At 44.2% G+C, this 22,838-nt stretch overlaps 1 protein-coding gene across 13 annotated transcripts in view; it reads right to left on the bottom strand.

Moving 5' to 3' along the window:
* Positions 1-22,838, bottom strand: part of dnm2a (dynamin 2a) — a 40,201-nt gene that overhangs the window by 11,293 nt on the left and 6,070 nt on the right. For 4 of the 13 annotated variants that reach the window (XM_042307261.1, XM_042307265.1, XM_042307260.1 and 1 more), the window contains 14 exons: positions 9,735-9,808; positions 9,384-9,533; positions 8,920-9,123; positions 8,541-8,639; positions 8,309-8,469; positions 7,807-7,949; positions 7,597-7,732; positions 7,347-7,414; positions 6,695-6,833; positions 3,798-3,884; positions 3,319-3,389; positions 2,101-2,154; positions 1,829-1,880; positions 327-338 (listed from right to left, as the gene is read on the bottom strand). In XM_042307261.1, coding sequence (XP_042163195.1) covers positions 327-338; positions 1,829-1,880; positions 2,101-2,154; positions 3,319-3,389; positions 3,798-3,884; positions 6,695-6,833; positions 7,347-7,414; positions 7,597-7,732; positions 7,807-7,949; positions 8,309-8,469; positions 8,541-8,639; positions 8,920-9,123; positions 9,384-9,533; positions 9,735-9,808 — 1,450 coding nt within the window. Of the gene's footprint in view, positions 1-326; positions 339-1,828; positions 1,881-2,100; positions 2,155-3,318; positions 3,390-3,797; positions 3,885-5,553; positions 5,693-6,694; positions 6,834-7,346; positions 7,415-7,596; positions 7,733-7,806; positions 7,950-8,308; positions 8,470-8,540; positions 8,640-8,919; positions 9,124-9,383; positions 9,534-9,734; positions 9,809-22,838 lie in introns of all 13 variants that reach the window. The other 9 variants (XM_042307269.1, XM_042307270.1, XM_042307272.1 and 6 more) reach the window with 6 other exon arrangements.

Here is a 22,838-nt window from a genome sequence, read left to right as displayed (position 1 = left end):
AAGCCGACGAGAATTACATCTCTACGATACGACTCTAATTGATCTCTGGGTTTGCCATAAGTCTTGAGACTTTGAGACTCTACTACCTCCTCCTGCTCGCCCTCTCTCAGTCCCTGTGGAGTAGGGAAGATATGACGAGAAAAAACAGCTCATCGTTTTGAAGAGGAGTTCTGTACACAGGAGTAACCTGGAACAAGTTGCCATAACACCAATTCCCATAACCTCCCATTCTTTCCTAAGTGTCAGATGTCTGGCCTCAGTTCTCCTGCTCTGGTGACCCCTGCTGACTCCTAACAGGGTGTGGCTTGGATCTGTGGGGTACTTACCAGAATCTCACCCTGCAGGGATGGGAGGGGGGTTGGGGAGTGGTTAGGGCACAAGATGGCAGGATAAATCATAGACCAGGGAAAAATGGGGAAGCAAGCAAGCCAGGGAGGGAGGGAGATGGGGGAGTGGGCAAATGGGTAAGGGGAGGAGTGTGTGTGTGTGGGGGGGGGCAGAAAATGTTTGAAATGGTAGAATGAAAGGTTTGAAGGTGAGAGACAGAAATGAAGGAATCCATGAGACAACCAGAGAGATGGAGAGAGAGGTTGAGGGATAGAAAGAATGAAAGATGGAAGGAGAGAGAGGTTGAGGGATAGAAAGAACGAAAGATGGAAGGAGAGAAAAGATGGAGACAGCAAGAGATGGAGAGAGAGGTTGGGGGATAGAAAGAACGAAAGATGGAAGGAGAGAAAAGATGGCGACAGCAAGAGATGGAGAGAGGTTGAGGGATAGAAAGAACGAAAGATGGAAGGAGAGAAAAGATGGCGACAGCGAGAGAGAGAGAGGGAGCAAGAGAACAAGAGTTACATGCGATTAGATTTCCTTCAAGTACCACACATTTGTTATTTGATATTGTTTGCTTCATTGAGTGAAGCTGGGTCCCATGCACAATCTGAATTACAATACAAAAAGTGCTTGGGTTAGTTGAAAAACATCAAACAAATCTATGATTGTTGCTTTGCTGTTGGGTATCATGCCTTGGTTGTGTTGTAGTGCCGTGCAAATAGTGAGAAAGTAGTGATAGTTGTAGTAGAAATATAGCTGTTAATTTCCTATGCAGGGAAGCAGGGAGGGCTTGAATGACTCTAGTCTAGGGCAACTCTCCCCTCGCTGAAATACAGTGTTAGAAGGTATTTCTATAGGATGTAATGTATATCCTAGAAAATATGTACCCTTACTAGGTTTCCAGGAACCTGAGAAGTGCACTCCATAAGTGTTGATGACATTGAAGCTGACATAACATAGTCACATGATTTCAGGTATTTAGATATCACATCAATAAAGCAGAGACTTCAAAACACGTTTATAACTGTTTTGATGACACAGAGAGGTGCCAGGTTTATAACACAGTGGCCAAGGAGGAAAATTAACATCGGACTTAAAGACAGGACACGTTTAGAACTGTTTGGATGACACAGAGAGGTGCCAGGTTTATAACACAGTGGCCAAGGAGGAAAATTAACATCGGACTTAAAGACAGGACACGTTTAGAACTGTTTGGATGACACAGAGAGGTGCCAGGTTTATAACACAGTGGCCAAGGAGGAAAATTAACATCGGACTTAAAGACAAGATGGTATTTGGCCATGATTTGCATGGGTTATCTTGAAGCTACTTATGCTTAAGTAAATAAGTGCTAGGTTAGGTTACAGAGGTCAGGTATGTTACACCATGTAAATATGATAGAGGGGGAAGTGTTAGTCTGGGGCAGCTTAATCTGGGGTTGATCAGATTGGGAGGGCTGGGTAAGTAAGAGGGTGGGAGGAGGAGGAACAAAGTGTACCTGGTTTGGAATGGCCCTCTTCTTGTTCTGATGTGTATTTCTCTGCTGGGCACTGTTAGAGAAGGACAGGTTCAGATGGAAAAACGCATTCAAAACCACAATCAGCATCAACAATGTTTGGGTAATAATGTGTATTGATCAATCAAATCGTTTAACAGCTATCAAACCTGTCCTACAATTCAAGTTATCAAACATAGTTGTGGGAACAGTGGGAGTGGGGTCTGGGGGAATGGGCAGAGAGGAAGAGGGACACCCGATTCGTGACAGCCCACCTGTTGTTGCCGTACCCTGGTGGGCTACCATCATCGTGCCTTCTGAAGTCAAGACTGAAAGTGACGCCACGAGAGACAAGTTACCACCCCTACCTACCTGACAACACTTCTCATCAATCCATCAACCCATTCTCCATGCGGATGATTGGAAAGGAACCCGCACGGCATTCAGACCCGCAAGAGGAAATGCTATGTTACGTAATCAGATGCATACCTCAGGCAGAGGGAAGAGACCATAGAAACAGAAGTCATTATATTTCTATGGAAGAGACTTTCAACTCAGCTAGCTACATGCTGTGCATCCTATAGTAATTGCTACACTGGAGACAGTGTAGAGGGCAGAGGTCAACGCATGTCAAGCTCTGGCAGGACATCCAGTATGAGTGGCTAGGGCTGACCTATCAGCAAGATGCAGGAAATCAGGATTCCAAAACACCATGTTATTGGTAATAACCAACTCAGTCAGCAGATTTAAAAAAAACTCCACTCAAACTCACTCAGTTCAATCCCTAAGCACACAACAAATAAGGATCCTTGAAAAATAAAAAAAAAACTGCTCCAGAGAGACAGGGTCAGAAAGGGAGGATGCACCACCTAGCATGCTTGATTCAGCTCATTAGAGGCAGAACTAACCGTGACGGACCATGCAGCAATGACCTTGTCTGACCCCTAGCCTCCCCTAGAGCGTATTCTACAGTGTTCTAACCATGTTCATTGATCTGCCTTCATGGTGGATCAATCAGACTCACTGAGTCACAGCTGGTTTATAGCCTGTAGATCAAGGATCCATAGATACAGCCCCTTGTTAGGATCAGTAATACTGATAAAAGAAGCGGTAATTGTGGTTTGTAGCGACAGTGGTCTCTGTGAGTGTCTTTGGGGGTTGTGATAAAGTGGCCGAACAGCGATTGAGGTATTGATCGTTTCAAGTCTATAGGGAATGGCACTTACTGTAGGAATAACTATCAAGCACAGGCAGTCAGGCACACAAGCTTATGGGACTCTACCCGATCCATGTTCAGCAGAGTTCAGTTCAGTCCATGCCCAGTTCAGCAAACAGTACAAATCTGGCTTTGGGCAGTAGTGAGTTAGTCTGGTGCCCAGGACTACATCACAACCACACCTTCAGCTGGGAGCTGGGGCACGAGCATTAGGGGGAGAGGGGGAAGAGGTGCTTGGGTAAAGGGTGTGGTGTATTAGGGTGGTGGGGGTTCATACTTGGCGAAGCCTATAAAGTCCTCGTGGTTGGTGTTGATGTAGGACAGCTCAATGTCAATCAGCAGCATCACCTAGAATGAAGACAGAGCTTCACTATGACAATAGAGTTCATTTTACATCACATGTACATTCATTTAGTCGTTGAACAGACGTCATTTACAATCAGCGCATCAACAACCACTTATCACAATCAGGCAAAGCCAGTCCGAGTACAGAAAAGACAAGTGCAAGAAAGGCAACTACAAACAATTGATTTCAAATGGAGAAATATATTTCTTAAAAATCTCTTGTTGGGAGGGTTTCTTTGTCAGTGGTCAGGTCCTGCATTAAAAAAAGCATCTCAGAGTAGGAGTGCTGATCTAGGATCAGGTCCCCCTGACCATATCATCTAATTCATTATGATCTAAAAGGCTGAACTGATCCTACGTCAGCACTCCTACCCCGAGACTCCTCGTAAAACAGGCCCTAAATGCACTGACCTGGTCCTTGGTCTTGCCCTCTCTCTCTCTGACGTAGGTGGTGACGATCCTCTCGGTCTCCTCTCTCAGCCGGGGGTAAGAACCCAGCTGCAAGGTTATACAAAACAACTGCAACACTGACCATATAGACAAAGAGAATCACTAGCATACACTAACACTCTGGCATGACTATCCAGACAGACCTACCTTCCATTTACATATACAACAGACAGGATATGAAGCACATACACTGAGTGGACAAAACATTAAGAACACCTGCTCGTTCCATGACAGACTGACCAGGTGAAAGCTATGAAACCTTATTGATGTCACCTGTTAAATCCACTTCAATCAGTGTAGATGAGGAGAGGAAACATGTTCAAGGATTTTGAAGAGGGTGAATGGGCAAGACAAAATATTTAAGTGCCCTTGAACAGGTTATGGTAGTAGGTGCCAGGCGCACCGGTTTGGGTCAAGAACTGCAACGCTGCTGTGTTTTTCATGCTCAACAGTTTCCTTTGTGCATCAAGAATGATCCACCACCCAAAGGACATCCAGCCAACTTGACAACTGTGGGATGCATTGGAGTCAACATGGGCCAGCATCCCTGTGGAACGCTTTCAACACCTTGTAGAGTCCATGCCCTGACGAATTGAGACCTGTTCTGAGGGCAAAATGGGGTGCAACTCAATATTAGGAAGGTGTTCTTAAATGTTTCTTACACTCAAGTGTCCAGGATAGGGGAAGGACATAGGCATTCAGCAGTGAATATAGTAATCATATTAACTACCACACACACACTCACTCCATAATGGGCATGCACATAGGATGAATGTCTGTGATCTATGGCATAAGGGCAGCGCTTTCAGCCTCAGCTGGGAATGACCATGATGGATACCATGATGTGATGTCATGATGATTAGCTCTAGTTGACTGGAAATGGATCAATGGCTAAAATACATAGAAACATTTAGGAAATTCGATCATTCAACCTATAATTGTTTTTTATTTTTTTAAGTTAATTAACTTACAGTTGACACTATTTTCCTGTGACAGTAAACAATCATTCCAAGCTGACGGTGATTGCTGATATTATTTCATGTTAGTGAAGAACAGATCAGGAGAATGAAGAAGAAGAGGGTGAAGGACAGAGTGAAGGGCAAATCCTTTCTTCAGCTGAACTAATACCAGAGGTAGAGTGACAGTGAAAGGGATGGACTGTGGTGGGTCTTTGAAATGCAATTCCCCCCCTCCATCCACAAGATGGCATGGTTGTTAAGCAGCACTGTTGCTATGGCAACACCCCCTCTAATGGGCTCTGATGTTCTGGTAGACAGAGGTCTGGGTCTTGAGGAGGAGGGGAGATTGGGATGGAGGAGGCAGATGGAGGGAGGAGGCAGATGGAGAATCAGTCTTAATGTGCTCAAATCAAACAGGGCACGGGTGAGGGGCTGCTGAAAGGAAGTTAAGACGCACTGCTTAAAATTCGGATGAGATTTGCAAGTCAATGCTTGATTGGACACGTGTGGCTTGGACAAAAGGACAGGATGTGTGTGGCGAGGGAGGGATACACACAATCCAGGCACTGAGGAGCGATGGCGTGGGGGAGGATTTCATTAGGATAGAGGTTGCTGATTGGAGCGCGGTGGAGGAGAGGTGCGAGGGGAACAGGGACGGGCATTCAATCACAGATGAGAGGATACGCTCCAGAACACTCGCTCTCTCTTCTTTCTCTCCCCCCCTCTTTCCTGTGAGGGGCGAGTCTGCTCTTGGTTACCTTGACGGAACACTTCATGACGAGCGCGGTCAGCTCGGACACCACCAGATCCACACATTTCAGGCTGGGCTCTTTCAGTTTGAGGATCTGCTTTTTGACTATGGCCTCGAAGGCCAGGTCAGGGGTGAACAACCCCGTTCTGAGGGGGTACGGGGGGCGTAGTGTAGGGGGGCAGCATAGAGAGAGGGATAGACAGAAATAACAAGAGGCGAGAGAGAGAGAAATACAGGAAAGAAAGAAAAACAAGAAGATTCTTAGTTTAGTTAGTTATCTGTCAAACTAGAAATCTCGTCTCTAGAAATACGAGTAAAGCAAGAAGATGAGGACAAGCCGCAGGCTTTCACATCCTCTTCTCTTGACAGGGCAGTTCTTCTCAAACTAGGTATATAATATAGATATGTGGGCACATATTCAACTCACAGTACCCACATAACTAACACCCTAGCTATGTCAGTCCTAAGTGTGTATCATTCTTAGACAGATGAGACCTGCAGCTTGTCCATGTGAGACCAGTGATGCTCGGGGAATGGCCATCCCCAACCATCCCGTCTCCACGACGACGACACCACAACCGTCACAAAACACGACAGCAGCACCTGGCACACAGGCTAGCTGTGGCGGGCTGAGGGGGAGTCAAACTGTCCCCATATCTGCCCCATCCAGTCCTCTGGACATACACCACACTAAATATACACAAGTGTGTATAGAGTGTTTTTATTTGATTTATTTAACCTTAATTAACACATTTTTATTTACAATGGTGACCTACACCAGCCAAACCTGGACGACACTGGGCCAATTGTGCGCCGCCCTATGGGACTCCCAATCACGGACGGTTGTGATACAGCCTAGATTTGAACTGAGATGTAGTGCCTTAGACCGCTGCTCCACTCGGGAGCCCCCGGGTGGTTACACAGTAGACGTTCTGATTAGGGCCAAGAGTTTTTATTCACTGACTAACTACATGACCTGACTGGAAAATCTCTGGGCCCTAGTTGTGCTATCTAAAGGGTCATAGAGGCCATGGATGGACAGCTGTTTTGGAGCAGAGTGGGTCAGTGTTGTGCCCCCCTCAGTGTCGCCCCCTTGTGGCCAGGCTGGGTCGGGACAGGACAGGAGTCTGGACACCAGGCTGCAGTACCTTGTTGGTGCACTGCCTGACTGTGTTGATGAGCTCCTGAATGACAAGGTCGATACATTTGATACAGGGCTCTTTCAGCTTAATGATCTGCTTTTTCACAATGGCCTCAAACGCCAGGTCGGGAGTGAACAGGCCCGTTCTGAGGACGCACAAAGACAGACAGGGGGGGGACAGAGATAAGGAGACGGACAGACAGGGATAAACAAACAAAAAACTGACAGAAGTAGGACGACAGACAAGTTATTGTCCAGAGAGATAGCATACAAACAGACAAAAGCAGATAAAGACGAGTCAGTCCAGAAAATTAGAAAAGTACATATTAAAAAAAATCTAAAGATAATAAAACAGACATTCACAGACAGAAATAAAGAAGAGAGAGCAGAGCCAAGGTTATCAGCATACAAACATGAAATGAAATGGGTTTAGATTTCACGTCGAACAACAACAACCATTTGAGTGTATGATAGGCAGTTCTGTGGGAGAGTGATCTGTGGGCATTTTAGGCTAATTGCTCTGTGATCGCTAAGCATGCTGTGGGTCAGTTTTACATGAAAGGAGGAAACAGAGAGGGTTGACAGTGAAGAGGAAAGAGCTGAACACAGTGGTGGTGATGTGGAAAGACACAGGACGGCCCCTCCTCTCCTCCACTTGCCTGACACCATGGACATTCTTGATGGCATGACTGATCTCCCTCCTCAACTCCTTCTCATCAAACACAATCTGACAGAGAGAAAAGAGAGAAGAAGAAAGAACAAACAATAGAAACACTGTTAATCCATTCTGCACTCTAAAATTCACACTTCTAAACAAGTCAATCAACTGTGGTCAAAACAGTCAAGCAGGCAGATGAACTTCTCTTGTGGAAATATTGTGACAGTGAGTATTGAGACCGCAGCGCTCACCTTGACCAGCTCGAAGGGGAAGCGCTCGTGGAAGATCCGGTTGATTTTGGCACCACCCGACAACTCTGCTGTGTCCACCTGGTCCCCAGAGCCCTCGATACGCTTCTCAAAGTCCACCCCAAACTGCTGCACCATCCTGGGATGAAAGACAGAGAGTCAGGGTCAACTCTGGAGCTACTCATTATGGTGGTGTGTGTGTCCTCTACTCACTGCAGCAGGGCCTTGGTCTTGCGTGTGGGGTCGTCGGGACGGAAGTTCTTGTACTCCTCCACCTCTTTCTCCAGGGAGAGCACCTGGCTCTGCAGCTTACTGCGCAGCCCAGGCAGAGTGTCCCTGATGTGGTTGGTCAGTTGCTGAGGAGAGAGAGAGGGACACCGTGAGGGAGGAGAGGAGGGAGAGGGACACCATGAGTGAGGGAGGAGGGAGAGGGACACCATGAGTGAGGGAGGAGGGAGAGGGACACCGTGAGGGAGGAGAGGAGGGAGGGAGAAGGAGAAATGGAAGGGATAGAATGAGCGAGAAGTAGAATAGGATGGGAGAGAATGTATAGTGAATGAAAGAGCAAGTGAGTTTCAAGGAACATTATAGCCTGGTTTAAGATCTGTTGGTGCCGTCTCTCAGAGTTCACAAGAAAGCAAAACAACTGATCTGGAAGTCAGACTAGAACGTCAGTGTAGATTAACAGAAAGGGGAACGTTGAGTAATCTCTCACCTGGTTTAGTTGTTTCTGCAGGTGTGGGGTGCCCATGCGCTCGGCCATGTGTCTGTAGCCCGGGTGAGACAGGAAGAACTTCCTCTCAGCAGCCAGCGCAGCGCGGATGTCCTTCCTGCCATCTATGTCCTTCTGACTGCGGTTCACCACGCCGATATAACCTGGAGAGAGAGCGCACACTTATTCCTCTGCAGTCCATGAGGTGTGTGTGTGTGTATGTGTCTCCCCTCACCTCTACGTAGAGGTAGCAGTTTGTTCTCCAGGATGTCTTTAGCATCCGTCCCTTCGTCCATCAGGTCCAGCTTTGTGATCACGCCAATAGTGCGCAGACCTGAACAGAACCAAACAGTTCATCTCATCATATTAATCCTGACTACTGCCTGTCCACCATCCACCCAGCCTTCCATTCCTCATCTCCTTCAATTCAATATTCTTATTGGACAAGTCCAGGTACTGCGTCAATGTTTCAGTCTATTTGGTGCACCAAATGAACACCACCCAGAAATCAAGTGCCCATCCTCATCCTTTGGTCCTGGGAGTTCAAAAAGAGAACCAGTACAGCACCACTAGGCTAGTCCCTTACCCTGTGGGTCCACCTCCTAGTCCCTTACCCTGTGGGTCCACCTCCTTGGCAATCTTGAGGGCGTCGGAGTTGGCCAGGTCCTGGTTGGCGGGGGTGACGGCCAGGATGAGGCAGCTCTCCTTGGTGATGAACTGCAGCAGCATGTCCCTGATCTGGTGCTCTATGTCCAGCGGCTGGTCCCCCACTGCTACCTTAGTCATCCCCGGCAGGTCGATCAGAGTCAGGTTTAACACTGAGGGTGAGATGGAGGGGGAGGGAGAAGGTTATGACTGTTGCCATGTAGACTATATGATGTGTGTTACATTGTGTATACATGTCCTTGTATGGCATGGCGAAGGTAGTTTCTTTGAAAGGTTGATACATGAATGTAAGTGTTTGCTGCGCTTTTGTGTGTGCATGCGTGTGTGTGTGTGTGTGCGCATACGTCCAACTGAACGTGTGCATGCATATGTTAAAATGAACACCAAATGAATAACTGTTGGTGAGCATTACCGTTAGGGGAGTAGACCCGGAGGTTGATGGGGATGGGGGAGATGCCCTTGTTGGAGCCTGTGATCCTGTCTGTCTCCGCCTCAATCTCCGCCCGGACCTCCTCAAAGTCCACAAACTTCCTCCCTTTACAGTGTAGGAACTCTGCATACTCTACAGACACGACAGAGAGAGAGAGCGCGAGACAGAGACACAGCGAGCGAGACAGAGACACAGCGAGACAGAGACACAGAGAGCGAGAGAGAAGAAAGTCTTTACCAGGCACCAGACAGTGTTGTTGAGTGGAGGAGGCAGGTCCATGGCAACAGCAATGAGGACAGATAAGGCCATGGTTGTATGAGAATTCAGACTCACCGGCTTTGTTAAAGCACAGCTGCAGGATCAGAGGTCTACGGGTGACAATGCCTGATCCTCGAGGAAGAAAATCCCTGAGAGAGAGAGAAAAGGAGAGAAATTAAATTAGGAAAAAATTAAGTGAGGGAGAGAAGGAGACCAAGAACGTGAGGGGGCGAGCCCCAGACAAACAGAAAAAACAGACAGTCAAATTACTCAGTACACTAAAAGGTCCATTTCCTCACACTATATCCTGTGCGAAATAGATGAGCATGGGGAAATGTCACACTTCATGACCCATCTGTCAACAAAAAGTAATTTGGTCTCATGATGCCCCTGAAGATCAATTCATTTGCTCAGCCACTTTGTTGCCACGGTTACATAGATTTAGGTAATGTGGCGATTTAGAACGATGCACTCTGTCACTCGTGGTCTCACAGCACGATGGAACAGGGGAGAGCCTCTTGATGAGGATGCAAGGCGAGGCACATACATTCAGTAGAATATTTCAAGTGATTGTGTGTTGCAAGCTGGCTGTGTCAATGTGTAAGATACCGCCTAAGGTAAGATTACATCCATAGTAGCCTTGATACTTGACATTGAGCTGAAGTATATTTAATACATTCACTTATCTGACAATTAAGATGATTCATTAGTCCTAGCCAGTGCACATTGAACATAGATAAACTCCCCTTTTCAGGACCCTGTCTTTCAAAGATATTTAGTAAAAATCCAAATAACTTCACAGATCTTCATTGTAAAGGGTTTAAACATCGTTTCCCATGCTTGTTCAATGAACCATAAACAAATAATGAACATGCACCTGTGGAACGGTCGTTAAGACACCAAAAGCTTACAGACTTTAATCAATTAAGGTCACAGTTTTGAAAACTTAGGACACTAAAGAGGCCTTTCTATTGACTCTGAAAAACACCTAAATGGTCCCTGCTCATCTGCGTGAACATGCCTTAGGCATGCTGCAAGGAGGCATGAGGACTGCAGATGTGGCCAGGGCAATAAAATGCAATGCCCGTACTGAGAGACAACTTAGACAGCGCTACACGGAGACAGGACATACAGCTGATCGTCCTCGCAGCGGCAGACTATGTGTAACAACACCTGCACAGGATTGGTACACCTGAACATCAAACCTGCGGGACAGGTACAGGATGGCAATAACAACCTTCCGAGTTACACCAGGAACGCACAATCCCTCCATCAGTGCTCATACTGTCCACAATAGGCTGAGAGAGGCTGGACTGAAGGCTTGTAGGCCTGTTGTTAGGCAGGTCCTCACCAGACATCACCGGTGCCTACGGGCACAAACTCACCATCGCTGGACCAGACAGGACTGGCAAAAAGTGCTCATCACTGACGAGTTGCGGTTCTGTCTCACCAGGGGTGATGATCGGATTCACGTTTATCGTGGAAGGAATGAGGGTTACACCGAGGCCTGTATTCTGGAGCAGGATGGATTTGGAGGTGGAGCGTCACAGCATCATCGTACTGAGCTTGTTGTCATTGCAGGCAATCTCAATGCTGTGTGTTACAGGGAAGACATCCTCCTCCCTCATGTGGTACCCTTCCTGCAGGCTCATCCTGACATGACCCTCCAGCATGACAATGCCACCAGCCATACTGCTCGTTCTGTGCGTGATTTCCTGCAAGACAGGAATGTAAGTGTTCTGCCATGGCCAGCAAAGAGCCCAGATCTCAATCCCATTGAGCACGTCTGGGACCTGTTGGATTGGAGGGTGAGGGCTAGGGCCATTCCCCCCAGAAATGTCTGGGAACTTTCATGTGCCTTGGTGGAAGAGTGGGGTAACATCCTACAGCAAGAACTGGCAAATCTGGTGCAGTCCATGAGGAGATGCACTGCAGTACTTAATGCAGCTGGTGGTCTCTCCAGATACTGACTTACTTTTGATTTTGACCCCCCCCTATTTTTACACATGTTAAGTTTGCTGAAAATAAACGCAGATGACAGTGAGTTTCTTTTTTTGCGGAGTTGAATTGAACTTTAAATCTGACAAACATGGGCCTACAGTGCAGACAAGCCTGACCATGTGCAACTGTACATAGAGTTGTTTCTTTCTTGTGTATATTTTGTCTGTTTCCCTCTTAAAGTGACAGACCATCACCAGGCACATTCCAAACCCAACAGCCCAATTGAGTCATCTCTCAGAGGGGAACACATACCCCACAACCACCAGCCACCACGGGACTCTCCCACTCTGAGCTGGGGCCCTGCCTGCCTGCCTGCTGTAGCCTCTAGCCTGACTTTGGGGCTCCCGAGTGGCGCAGCGGTCTAAGGCACTGCATCTCAGTGCTAGAGGAGTCACTACAGACCCTGGTTTGTTTCCAGGCTGTATCACAACCGGCCGTGAAAACTCCCTACATCTGGTGGTAATAACGCTGAACTCTGGGCCTGGTACAGCACAGTCTAACAAGACAAACCTACCTCCCTCCTCCTCTTTCTAACCCAACATCTAACGCCACATGCAGAAAGACGCCGGAGGGAATGGAGATATAGTCAGTCTGCTTTAGACTAGAAGCTATGTCACACACAGGACAATCAGGATGGAGCCATACTGTTGACTATTACAGAGGCACTCACACTATAGACTAGACCTGTTGAACAGTGGGAACATTCTGGATGGCCTGAGTTCAGCACTAATGTTGTGTGCTGCAGATCATGTAGAGTGTTTTGTTTGTCATAGAGAAAGCCTGTCTAACTGGGAGAGTGGGATGCCAGTATAGAAAAGCTCTGGCAGGGGGTGAGAGAGAGATAGGGAGAGGTGGAGAGAGAGGGAGGAAAAAGGGAGATGTATTTGTAATAATGACAATTACAACAATACTGAATGAACTTATTTTAACTTAATATAATACATCAATAAAATCAATTTAGCCTCAAGTAAATAATGAAACATGTTCAATTTGGTTTAAATAATGCAAAAACAAAGTGTTGGAAAGTAAAAGTGCAATATGTGCTATGTAAGAAAGCTAACATTTCAGTTCCTTGCTCAGAACATATGAAAGCTGGTGGTTCCTTTTAACATGAGTCTTCAATATTCCCAGGTAAGAAGTTTTAGGTTGTAGTTATTGGAATTATAGGACTATTTCCCTCTATACCATTTGTATTTCATTAACCTTTGACTATTGGATGTTCTTATAGACACTTTAGTATTGCCAGTGTAACATTACCTCTCCTCACTCCCCCTGGGCTCGAACCAGCAACAGAACAACAGCCACCATCGAAGCAGCGTTACCCATGCAGAGCAAGGTAAACAACCACTGCAAGGCTCAGAGCGAGTGACGTTTGAAACGCTATTAGTGCGCGCTAACTAGCCAGCCATTTCACTTCAGTTACACCAGCCTCATCTCGGGAGTTGATAGGCTTGAAGTCATAAACAGCTCAATGTTTGATGCACAATGAAGAGCTGCTGGCATAACACATGAAAGTTCTGTTTGAATGAATGTTTATGCGCCTGCTTCTGCCTACCACCGCTCAGTCAGATTATATGCAACACAGGACACGCTAGATAATATCTAGTAATATCATCAACCATGTGTAGTTAACTAGTGATTATGATTGATTGTTTTTTTATAAGATAAGTTTAATGCTAGCTAGCAACTTACCTTGGCTTACTGCATTCGCGTAACAGGCAGTCTCCTTGTGGAGTGCAACAAGAGAGAGGCAGGTCATTATTACGTTGGACTAGTTAACTGTAAGGTGGCAAGATTGGATCCCCTGAGCTGACATGGTGAAAATCTGTCGTTCTGCCCCTGAACGAGGCAGTTAACCCACCTTTCCTAGGCCGCCATTGAAAATAAGAATGTGTTAACTGACTTGCCTAGTTGAATAAAAGTTATAAAAATAAAAGCAAATCGGCGCCCAAAAATACCGATTTCCGATTATTATGAAAACTTGAAATCGGCCCTAATTAAAAATCGGCCATTCCGATTAATCGGTCTACCTCTAATGTATTACACTAGTTATACATCCCCACCACTCTCACTGGACCCGTCCTCCTCTCCATTCACACACACTTCATCAGTTCAACTGGACAAAGACAGACAAATGATCACAGTATCACACAGATAGTCAGAGACACAGCCAGAACAAGATACTTCTGTGAGTACATGCACCTTGTGCACAGAATAAATACATGACCTAACACACACCATATCCACAGAGATATACAGCCATAAAAGCCCCCACTCGAAGGGAAGAGAGGACATGTGTGTGCATGTCCATTATTGATGTGCTGTAAATGATAGAGGAGCTGAACAGATTGTGTATCATTCTATGCATTATGAATAGGCCAAGCAAAGACCAGCAGTCTCTGAGCCTCCCTCTTTCAATGCTGCAGAAAATAGATACAATGAAAGAGAAGGGTCAGACAGAACCAACATTGAACACTCCTCTGCCTCTGATCTGCCTCTAACTACCAGGCATTCCACAGCCATCAGGGTTGGGGTGAATTCCATCTAAATTCAAGATCAGGATTTGAATAGGATCCCTATGGAATAAATCTACTAACAGAAATGGAGTTGTTCCCAACTTCAACCGACCCTGACTGTTATACTGAGGCTGGAAGCAGCCCGGCATGGTCTGGTTCAGAGTAGCCTATGTACTGTAGTAGACTGGATGACAGTAATAGACTGACTGGCCTATTAAAATATTCACAGCTCTGCAGTAGACTACTTGACTGTGTTTTGGAGACTGTCCCTGGATTACTGTAGTCGACTGTGTAGTAGATGTGTTCTAGACTGTGTCAAATCAAATTTTATTTGTCACATACACATGGATCACAGATGTTAATGCGACTGTAGCGAAATGCTTGTGCTTCTAGTTCCTAGTCACTGGATGACTGTAGTAGATGTGTTCTAGACTGTGTCCCTGGATGACTGTAGTAGACTGTGTAGTAGACTGTAGGGTTGGGCGGTATCCAATGTTCATACCGTCATACATTCATGTCCCTTTTTTCCAGGGTATAGAGTATTACTGGAAGTGCAGACAAGGGGCGCCATTTTAAAATGTATATTTTTATTTACATTTTTGTGCGCACAAAACAATTTAGGCAACAGGGATGTTGATCCAGGAGGGGATTGAATGTCTCTGCTGAAACCAAGAAGCTTGACATCTAGCCACTTAGCTAGCCAGTTAGCAAACCAAATGCATAGCGGTTTCTCTGAGCTGGATATCATTTATTTGACGCATCTTAGATTTCCTCTGGTTATGCTTAACTTATAGTTCTAAGCAATGTTTTACATTTTGAGGGAAATGTGCAAATTTCAGGTCAGCGGAGTGCAAATTTGAACATTGTCAAAATTCTGTGCAACTTCCGGCATGCGCTTACTGTGAACATGGAGGCCGTACCCGCTTAATAATGTATGCCTACCAGAGTGGGCTACCATTAAAAACAATGGAGAGAAAAAGCATCCCATAACATTACAGAAATAGCTGTTCTATCATTGTCTACAGTACCAGCAAATGTGTGGTGTTCAGTGTGGGCATACAGTGGTTCGTCCTTTAAAAGTTGCAGCGTACAGCAGCGCAGCTTGCATGGTGCCGCAGAATTCTATGGTACGTTATTTAAATGTGAACCACTGGTACCATTAACACTAGTTAGTGCTAGTTTGACCACCAGGGGCATATTTGAGAAGCATTTGATAGCCTTCAATAGTGGCTGTACTAGAGAATTTAAAACCTTTTTGTAGAACATAGTATATGGGAATGATATTAAGAAAATGCAACATTTCTGAAAATGGTGTTTCTATTCCAAGAAAAACAAAAAACCCTCTGTGTTTCCGTTAGGGTGCAACCAAAAATTTTGCGCTGTACAACGTGATGGTTGGGAGTAGGCTACAGTACTGGGCTATTTAGCTAAAGAATCCCTGTGTCGTGCTGGCATGCGAGAAACCGGGGTTCAACTCCCCGACGGGGAGGAAGGAGTAGGCTGTTCTTGTAAATAAGAATTTAACTGATTCCATATGTGTTATTTCATAGTTGTGATGTCTTCACTATTATTCCACAATGTAGAAAATAGTAAAAATAAAGAAAAAGCCTGGAATGAGTAGGTGTCCAAACTTTTGACTGGTACTTGCTTAAATAATATTATGGTGTTTCTATTCCAAGAAAAACAAAAAAACCTCTGGGTTTCCATTAGGACAGAAAGGAAAATACGGCGCTGTACAACGTGACGGTCTGGAGTACAGTACTATCTGTAGAATCTAGCTAAATTTAGCTAAAGAAGGTGTAGGCTGTCCCTGTAAATAAGAATGTGTTCTTAACAGACTTGCCAAGTTAAATAAAAGGTTACACTAAGAACATAACATTTTCTAATTCTAGTCTAACCAATACACAGAGATTCAGAGAAAATAAAAATCTCATTGATATATCAAGAACAATCCCCGTGCTCGTCTCAGAACAGCGGGAATGGTTCTAAAATAGTTGTAGGTTATTGCTTCAAATCCTATTGCTTCTAACTTCAATATACTCTATAAATAAATAAGACCTACACCACTTTTAAGAGCACATTACTCAACACTAGTGAGACTCACGTCGTCTACGGTAGGCCTACATTATATAAAGAAATATGACATGACTCTCCGCCAATATTTACATATAGAGGATTGGAGGAATCTAAATGAAAACCAAACGCCACCTCATGGGTCTCCCGGTGGCGGCCGGCACGGTATCGAACCTGCATCTGTAGCAAAGCATTTTGCACTGCAGGAGCCCCCATCCACTCGGGGGTCCCCCATCCACAATATCAAAATACTGAGAGGTGTTGGTGAAGGTATAGCCCATAATCAGCTATTATAATACTGTACATGGTGTCCAGGCCAAAACATTTCTTTATTAAAGACTATGAGAAAGCATGTTGGTACTTATTTATTTTGATCCAAAGCCATGAATGAGTGAGTCACTCAGCTTTATGTAGGTGCTGGTCTATGACTGTCATCAACTTGATTATATATATATATATATATATATATATATATATATATATATATATATATATATACACACACAGTGCCTTGCGAAAGTATTCGGCCCCCTTGAACTTTGCGACCTTTTGCCACATTTCAGGCTTCAAACAATATAAACAAGATATAAAACTCTATTTTTTTGTGAAGAATCAACAACAAGTGGGACACAATCATGAAGTGGAACGACATTTATTGGATATTTCAAACTTTTTAACAAATCAAAAACTGAAAAATTGGGCGTGCAAAATTATTCAGCCCCCTTAAGTTAATACTTTGTAGCGCCACCTTTTGCTGCGATTACAGCTGTAAGTCGCTTGGGGTATGTCTCTATCAGTTTTGCACATCGAGAGACTGACATTTTTTCCCATTCCTCCTTGCAAAACAGCTCGAGCTCAGTGAGGTTGGATGGAGAGCATTTGTGAACAGCAGTTTTCAGTTCTTTCCAGATTCTCGATTGGAAACTTTGACTTGGCCATTCTAACACCTGGATATGTTTATTTTTGAACCATTCCATTGTAGATTTTGCTTTATGTTTTGATCATTGTCTTGTTGGAAGACAAATCTCCGTCCCAGTCTCAGGTCTTTTGCAGACTCCATCAGGTTTTCTTCCAGAATGGTCCTGTTTTTGGCTCCATCCATCTTCCCATCAATTTTAACCATCTTCCCTGTCCCTGCTGAAGAAAAGCAGGCCCAAACCCTGATGCTGCCACCACCATGTTTGACAGTGGGGATGGTGTGTTCAGGGTGATGGGCTGTGTTGCTTTTACGCCAAACATAACGTTTTGCTTTGTTGCCAAAAAGTTCCATTTTGGTTTCATCTGACCAGAGCACCTTCTTCCACATGTTTGGTGTGTCTCCCAGGTGGCTTGTGGCAAACTTTAAACAACACTTTTTATGGATATCTTTAAGAAATGGCTTTCTTCTTGCCACTCTTCCATAAAGGCCAGATTTGTGCAATATACGACTGATTGTTGTCCTATGGACAGAGTCTCCCACCTCAGCTGTAGATCTCTGCAGTTCATCCAGAGTGATCATGGGCCTCTTGGCTGCATCTCTGATCAGTCTTCTCCTTGTATGAGCTGAAAGTTTAGAGGGACGGCCAGGTCTTGGTAGATTTGCAGTGGTCTGATACTCCTTCCATTTCAATGTTATCGCTTGCACAGTGCTCCTTGGGATGTTTAAAGCTTGGGAAATCTTTTTGTATCCAAATCCGGCTTTAAACTTCTTCACAACAGTATCTCGGACCTGCCTGGTGTGTTCCTTGTTCTTCATGATGCTCTCTGCGCTTTTAAAAACGGACCTCTGAGACTATCACAGTGCAATTTGTTTACCTTCATTAGACAACTTTGTTCCAATATTTCTGTAATTCAGGGATATTTATTCCCATAGTAATTCGTTATGGATCCATAACTAAACATACATTGGCATTTTAAAAGAGTATTTTTATCACTATTTCATTAACGAAAGCATTATTAGTTACATTTTTTTAGTTTGAAAGTGCAGAATGGCACTAAGAACAGAACAACGGGAACGTTTCCCTAGTCAGCACCATTATGAGTGCAATGCCCCTTAAGGTGTTGCCAGTGTGCAATCCCCCGCCCCCCCCGCCCCCAACATGACCGGTCAGGAGTGGCCTACAGTAAAAGCAAAATAATCCCAACAAAATTAAATAACCTTAGTGTAACAAGTGTTTTAGTAAGTAATACTGAAGTCGTGCACAATTATCAGTTTCCATTTAGGTTTATGTTGCCCATTCATTGTCAGGGAGACACAGTAGAACCCAAAAGCATAATCAGTGCTCCAACTCCCCCATTAGCTGGTCCGGAGCAATGAAGTGGTGACGCAGGGTACTGCACTAAAACACAAATTACCTCCAAGTCCCGCAGCATAATTGCAAACTTTTAGTGGAGCAGCAACTGTACATCCATGAGACTTTTGAAAAAAAAAACATGCAGGGCCTTACATTAACCTGTTTATTCACCTGACCTTCAGATAAGGTGACTGAAAATGTGTTGTTTGATGCAAGAAACCCCTTTACAAAATAAAATGCATTATTCCCATACCATTATTACAGAGAATCAGACAAATTACGCTACCGTCTGCCTATTATTCCACTAAGTTTATTCAATAGTCTCAAAATACAACACTGCCCCTTTAAGACCAAAGCTCTTTAACGGACTCGCTTTTCAAAGATGGCTAGAAATGCACACATTTTGAACTCTTCTATGAAGCAACCACTCCATTGTTGACTAAAAGTTAGCTATAACTGGGATAATAACTCACTAACTAGCAAGGAATATGAACACGTGCACAGGTGGCTACATGCAGCTCTCGCTTTGATCTCAAAACAAGTGCATCTACTAGTGACCGATCATGCTGTAAACACAGTCCAGTTCAAAAGTGAATGGCAGATCCATATATGGCAATGGCTATTTGCACATAGGCCTAATGCAGCTCTGACTGGTTATGGTGCGCAGGTCTGTGTAGAGTACTGGCCTGATCAAAATATAAAATGGTTCCATAGTAAAATGTTTAAGACAAAAGGTTAGCATGTTCAATAAATAAATTATAAATAATGTTTGTCTGTTCTCATTAAGATGCAAAAAGATTAAGATGAATGTAGTAGACTGTGTGTAGTAGACTGTTTCTGGATGACGCTGTAGTAGACTGTGGCCGTGGATGACTGTGTAGTAGACTGAAATGTTGAGGTCACTGTATGGTTTACCAGGAGGGGTGTGGAACACAAACATGGGTCTGAGGTTTGGTGAGAGGCGTGGGATTAACTCATGTGGCATCTTAGACCTCTATCATTATGGTTCTCAAATTCACAGCCTCAAGTTTGTCTGCCTCGCCAGGCTTTCAGTCCACTTTCAAGAATCAAATAGACTACAAAAGCTGAGTGGACAATGTATGTGACTGAGCTTTTGCAAAGATGCAGCTTGATGTACAAGACAGATTTTAGATGGTCAACATTCCTATTGCTTTTCCTTCCAAGGGGTTTGCATAATTTCCCCTTAATTTGTTACCATTTAGGCAAAACCTTCCAATTTGCAAACCATGTGAGTCAGTCAGTTCCTGGTCACCTCCCAGGTTCACAGTCCACTAGTCTCCTCTACCAGCACTGGCACAGCAAATCAGATAACAGCCCAGACCCAACCAGCTTGTACAGCTAGATATGACCTCCATACTCCCGCCCCCAGGGACAATGACATCACAGTCCAACAGCCACACAGAGAGCCAGAGTGGAGACCGCAAGATCCTCAATGATCTACATCAAGTTATTCATAGTCCAATAACACACATACACATAAAAGAGAAAAGCATGGAAAATGACATTTTATTAATACCACAGAGTGCAATTCAGCACACAGAACCATTCTACAGAAAGCCAAAGCAGTGTTAACCATTTAATGGCAGCATCTGCTAATAGCGTTTTTATTGTCCTTAGTGTGTTATTTGTTTATTCGAGTACAGGTGTTTATAGATGCAGCCATGTCAGATGACTCTCTGAGAAGGGGAGCAACAAGGGTTAGGCTAGTACCCCTCTATTACTTATTCACCCTGGACTAGAGGTAGACCGATTAATCGGAGTGGCCGATTAATTAGGGCCGATTTCAGGTTTTCATAACAAATCGGAAATCTGTATTTAAATTCATTTTTTTTTTACACCATTATTTAACTAGGCAAGTCAGTTAAGAACACATTCTAATTTGAATGACGTGCTATGAACGGTGTGTTAACTGCCTCGTTTAGGGGCAGAACGACAGATTTTCACCTTGTCAGCTCGGGGGATTCAATCTTGCAATCGTACAGTTAACTAGTCCAACGCAATAACGACCGTTGCACTCCACAAGGAGACTGACTGCCTGTTACGTGAATGCAGTAAGCCAAGGTAAGTTGCTAGCTAGCATTAAACTTATCTTATAAAAACAATCAATCATAATCACTAGTTAACTACACATGGTTGATGATATTACTAGATATTATCTAGCGTGTCCTGCGTTGCGTATAATCTGACTGAGCATACAAGTATCTAAGTATCTGACTGAGCGGTGGTAGGCAGAAGCAGGCGCGTAAACATTCATTCAAACAGCACTTTCGTGTGTTTTGCCAGCAGCTCTTCATTGTGCGTCAAACATTGCGCTGTTTATGACTTCAAGCCTATCAACTCCCGAGATGAGGCTGGTGTAACCGAAGTGAAATTGCTGGCTAGTTAGCGCGCACTAATAGCGTTTCAAACGCCACTCGCTCTGAGCCTTCTAGTAGTTGTTTCCCTTGCTCTGCATGGGTAACGCTGCTTCGAGGGTGGCTGTTGCCGTTGTGTTCCTGGTTCGAGCCCAGGGGGAGTGAGGAGAGGGACAGAAGCTATAATGTTACACTGGCAATACTAAAGTGCCTATAAGAACATCCAATAGTCAAAGGTTAATGAAATACAAATGGTATAGGAGGGAAATAGTCCTATAATAACTACAACCTAAAACTTCTTCCCTGGGAATATTGAACACTCATGTTAAAAGGAACCACCAGCTTTCATATGTTCTCATGTTCTGAGCAAGGAACTTAAACATTAGCTTTCTTACATGGTACATATTGCACTTTTACTTTCTTCTCCAACACTTTGTTTTTGCATTATTTAAACCAAATTGAACACGTTTCATTATTTATTTGAGGCTAAAGTGATTTTATTGACGTATTAAGTTAAAATAAGTGTTCATTCAGTATTGTTGTAATTGTCATTATCACAAATATTTTATATTATTATTTTAAATATAATTCTTAGTATTATTTAAAAAAGAAAAAAAAAGAAAAAATCGGTATCGGCTTTTTTGGTCCTCCAATAATCGGTAGCAGCGTTGAAAAATCATAATCGGTCGACCTCTACCCTGGACAGGAACCTAGGTCATCTAAGTTAGCTTATTGCCATGCTCAAACACACAGAAGCTTTTAACCAGTATTTCAAAATATCCTCCTGGGTGTCAGAAAAGTCGGATATGAACCCTTTGGTTGTCCTTATGTACATAGACACACAGTTGCTGAGTGAGTGAGTGTTTTTATTTTATATTTGACTAGGCAAGTCATTTAACAAATTCTTATTTACAATGATGACCTACCAAAAGGCCTCCTGCAGGGACGGGGGATTAAAAACAAAAAATATCTAATAAAAATCTAGGATAAAACACACACCACGACCAGAGACACCACAACACCACATAAAGACAGATCTAAGACAACACAGCATAGCAGCAACACATGACAACACAGCAACATGACAGCGCAGATTGGCAGCAACACATGACAACACAGCATGGCAGCAACACAAAACATGGTACAAACATTGGGCACAGACAAAAGCACAAAGGGCAAGAGGGTAGAGACAACAATACATCACGCGAAGCAGCCACAACTGTCAGTAAGAGTGTCCATGATTGAGTCTTTGAATGAAGAGATTGAGATAAAACGGTCCAGTATGAGTGTTTTTAGTTTCAGGGAACAACAAGGAAAGTCGATCACGTCTCCAACATGAACAGAATACCACGGGCAAACGCCATCCCACCTGACCAGCGACAGTCAATAGCAGCAGGGCACCTGGGAGACGGAGGTCCACATTCAATTAGACTGCCTTATGAAATGCCTACTTCAACTTCTGCTACACCACTCATTACAAGATATCTTGCGGTGGTACATTTCACTGACAACCGAACTGACTTTTGCATGTTGTGAAACGTCATAATCAATGGAAGAGGAACACATGAGTCAGAGTCAAAGACTTAAGCGGCTGCCAGTCAACCATTAGGCTCGATGACATCAGAGCTCAACAGAATTCACCTAGCACAACAAAAGTGTGGAGGCAGGCAGCCAAGGCGGGACAGAACAAGAGCTGCTCTAATTTCTAGGGTGTATTTCCACTGCTGGACTCATTCATTGTTGCTGCAGTAGACAGTGGAGATATACTACGGCCAGTCCGTAGTATATTACTTGATTTTTGAATTACTTTGTCAACTTTTATACTATTAATGACAGTATTAGTTTTACTGGTAATTGTATTATTACTGCAGTGTTGAGGAAGTCCACAAGAAAAAAAATGTATTGCACCGTTTATGCTGTATCCTGTGCATGACGAATACA

This window comes from Oncorhynchus tshawytscha, linkage group LG27 (assembly GCF_018296145.1).
Source record: "Oncorhynchus tshawytscha isolate Ot180627B linkage group LG27, Otsh_v2.0, whole genome shotgun sequence".
Taxonomy (NCBI): domain Eukaryota; kingdom Metazoa; phylum Chordata; class Actinopteri; order Salmoniformes; family Salmonidae; genus Oncorhynchus; species Oncorhynchus tshawytscha.
Note: the sequence above shows the minus strand (reverse complement) of the source record. Positions and strands in the feature narration are given on the sequence as shown.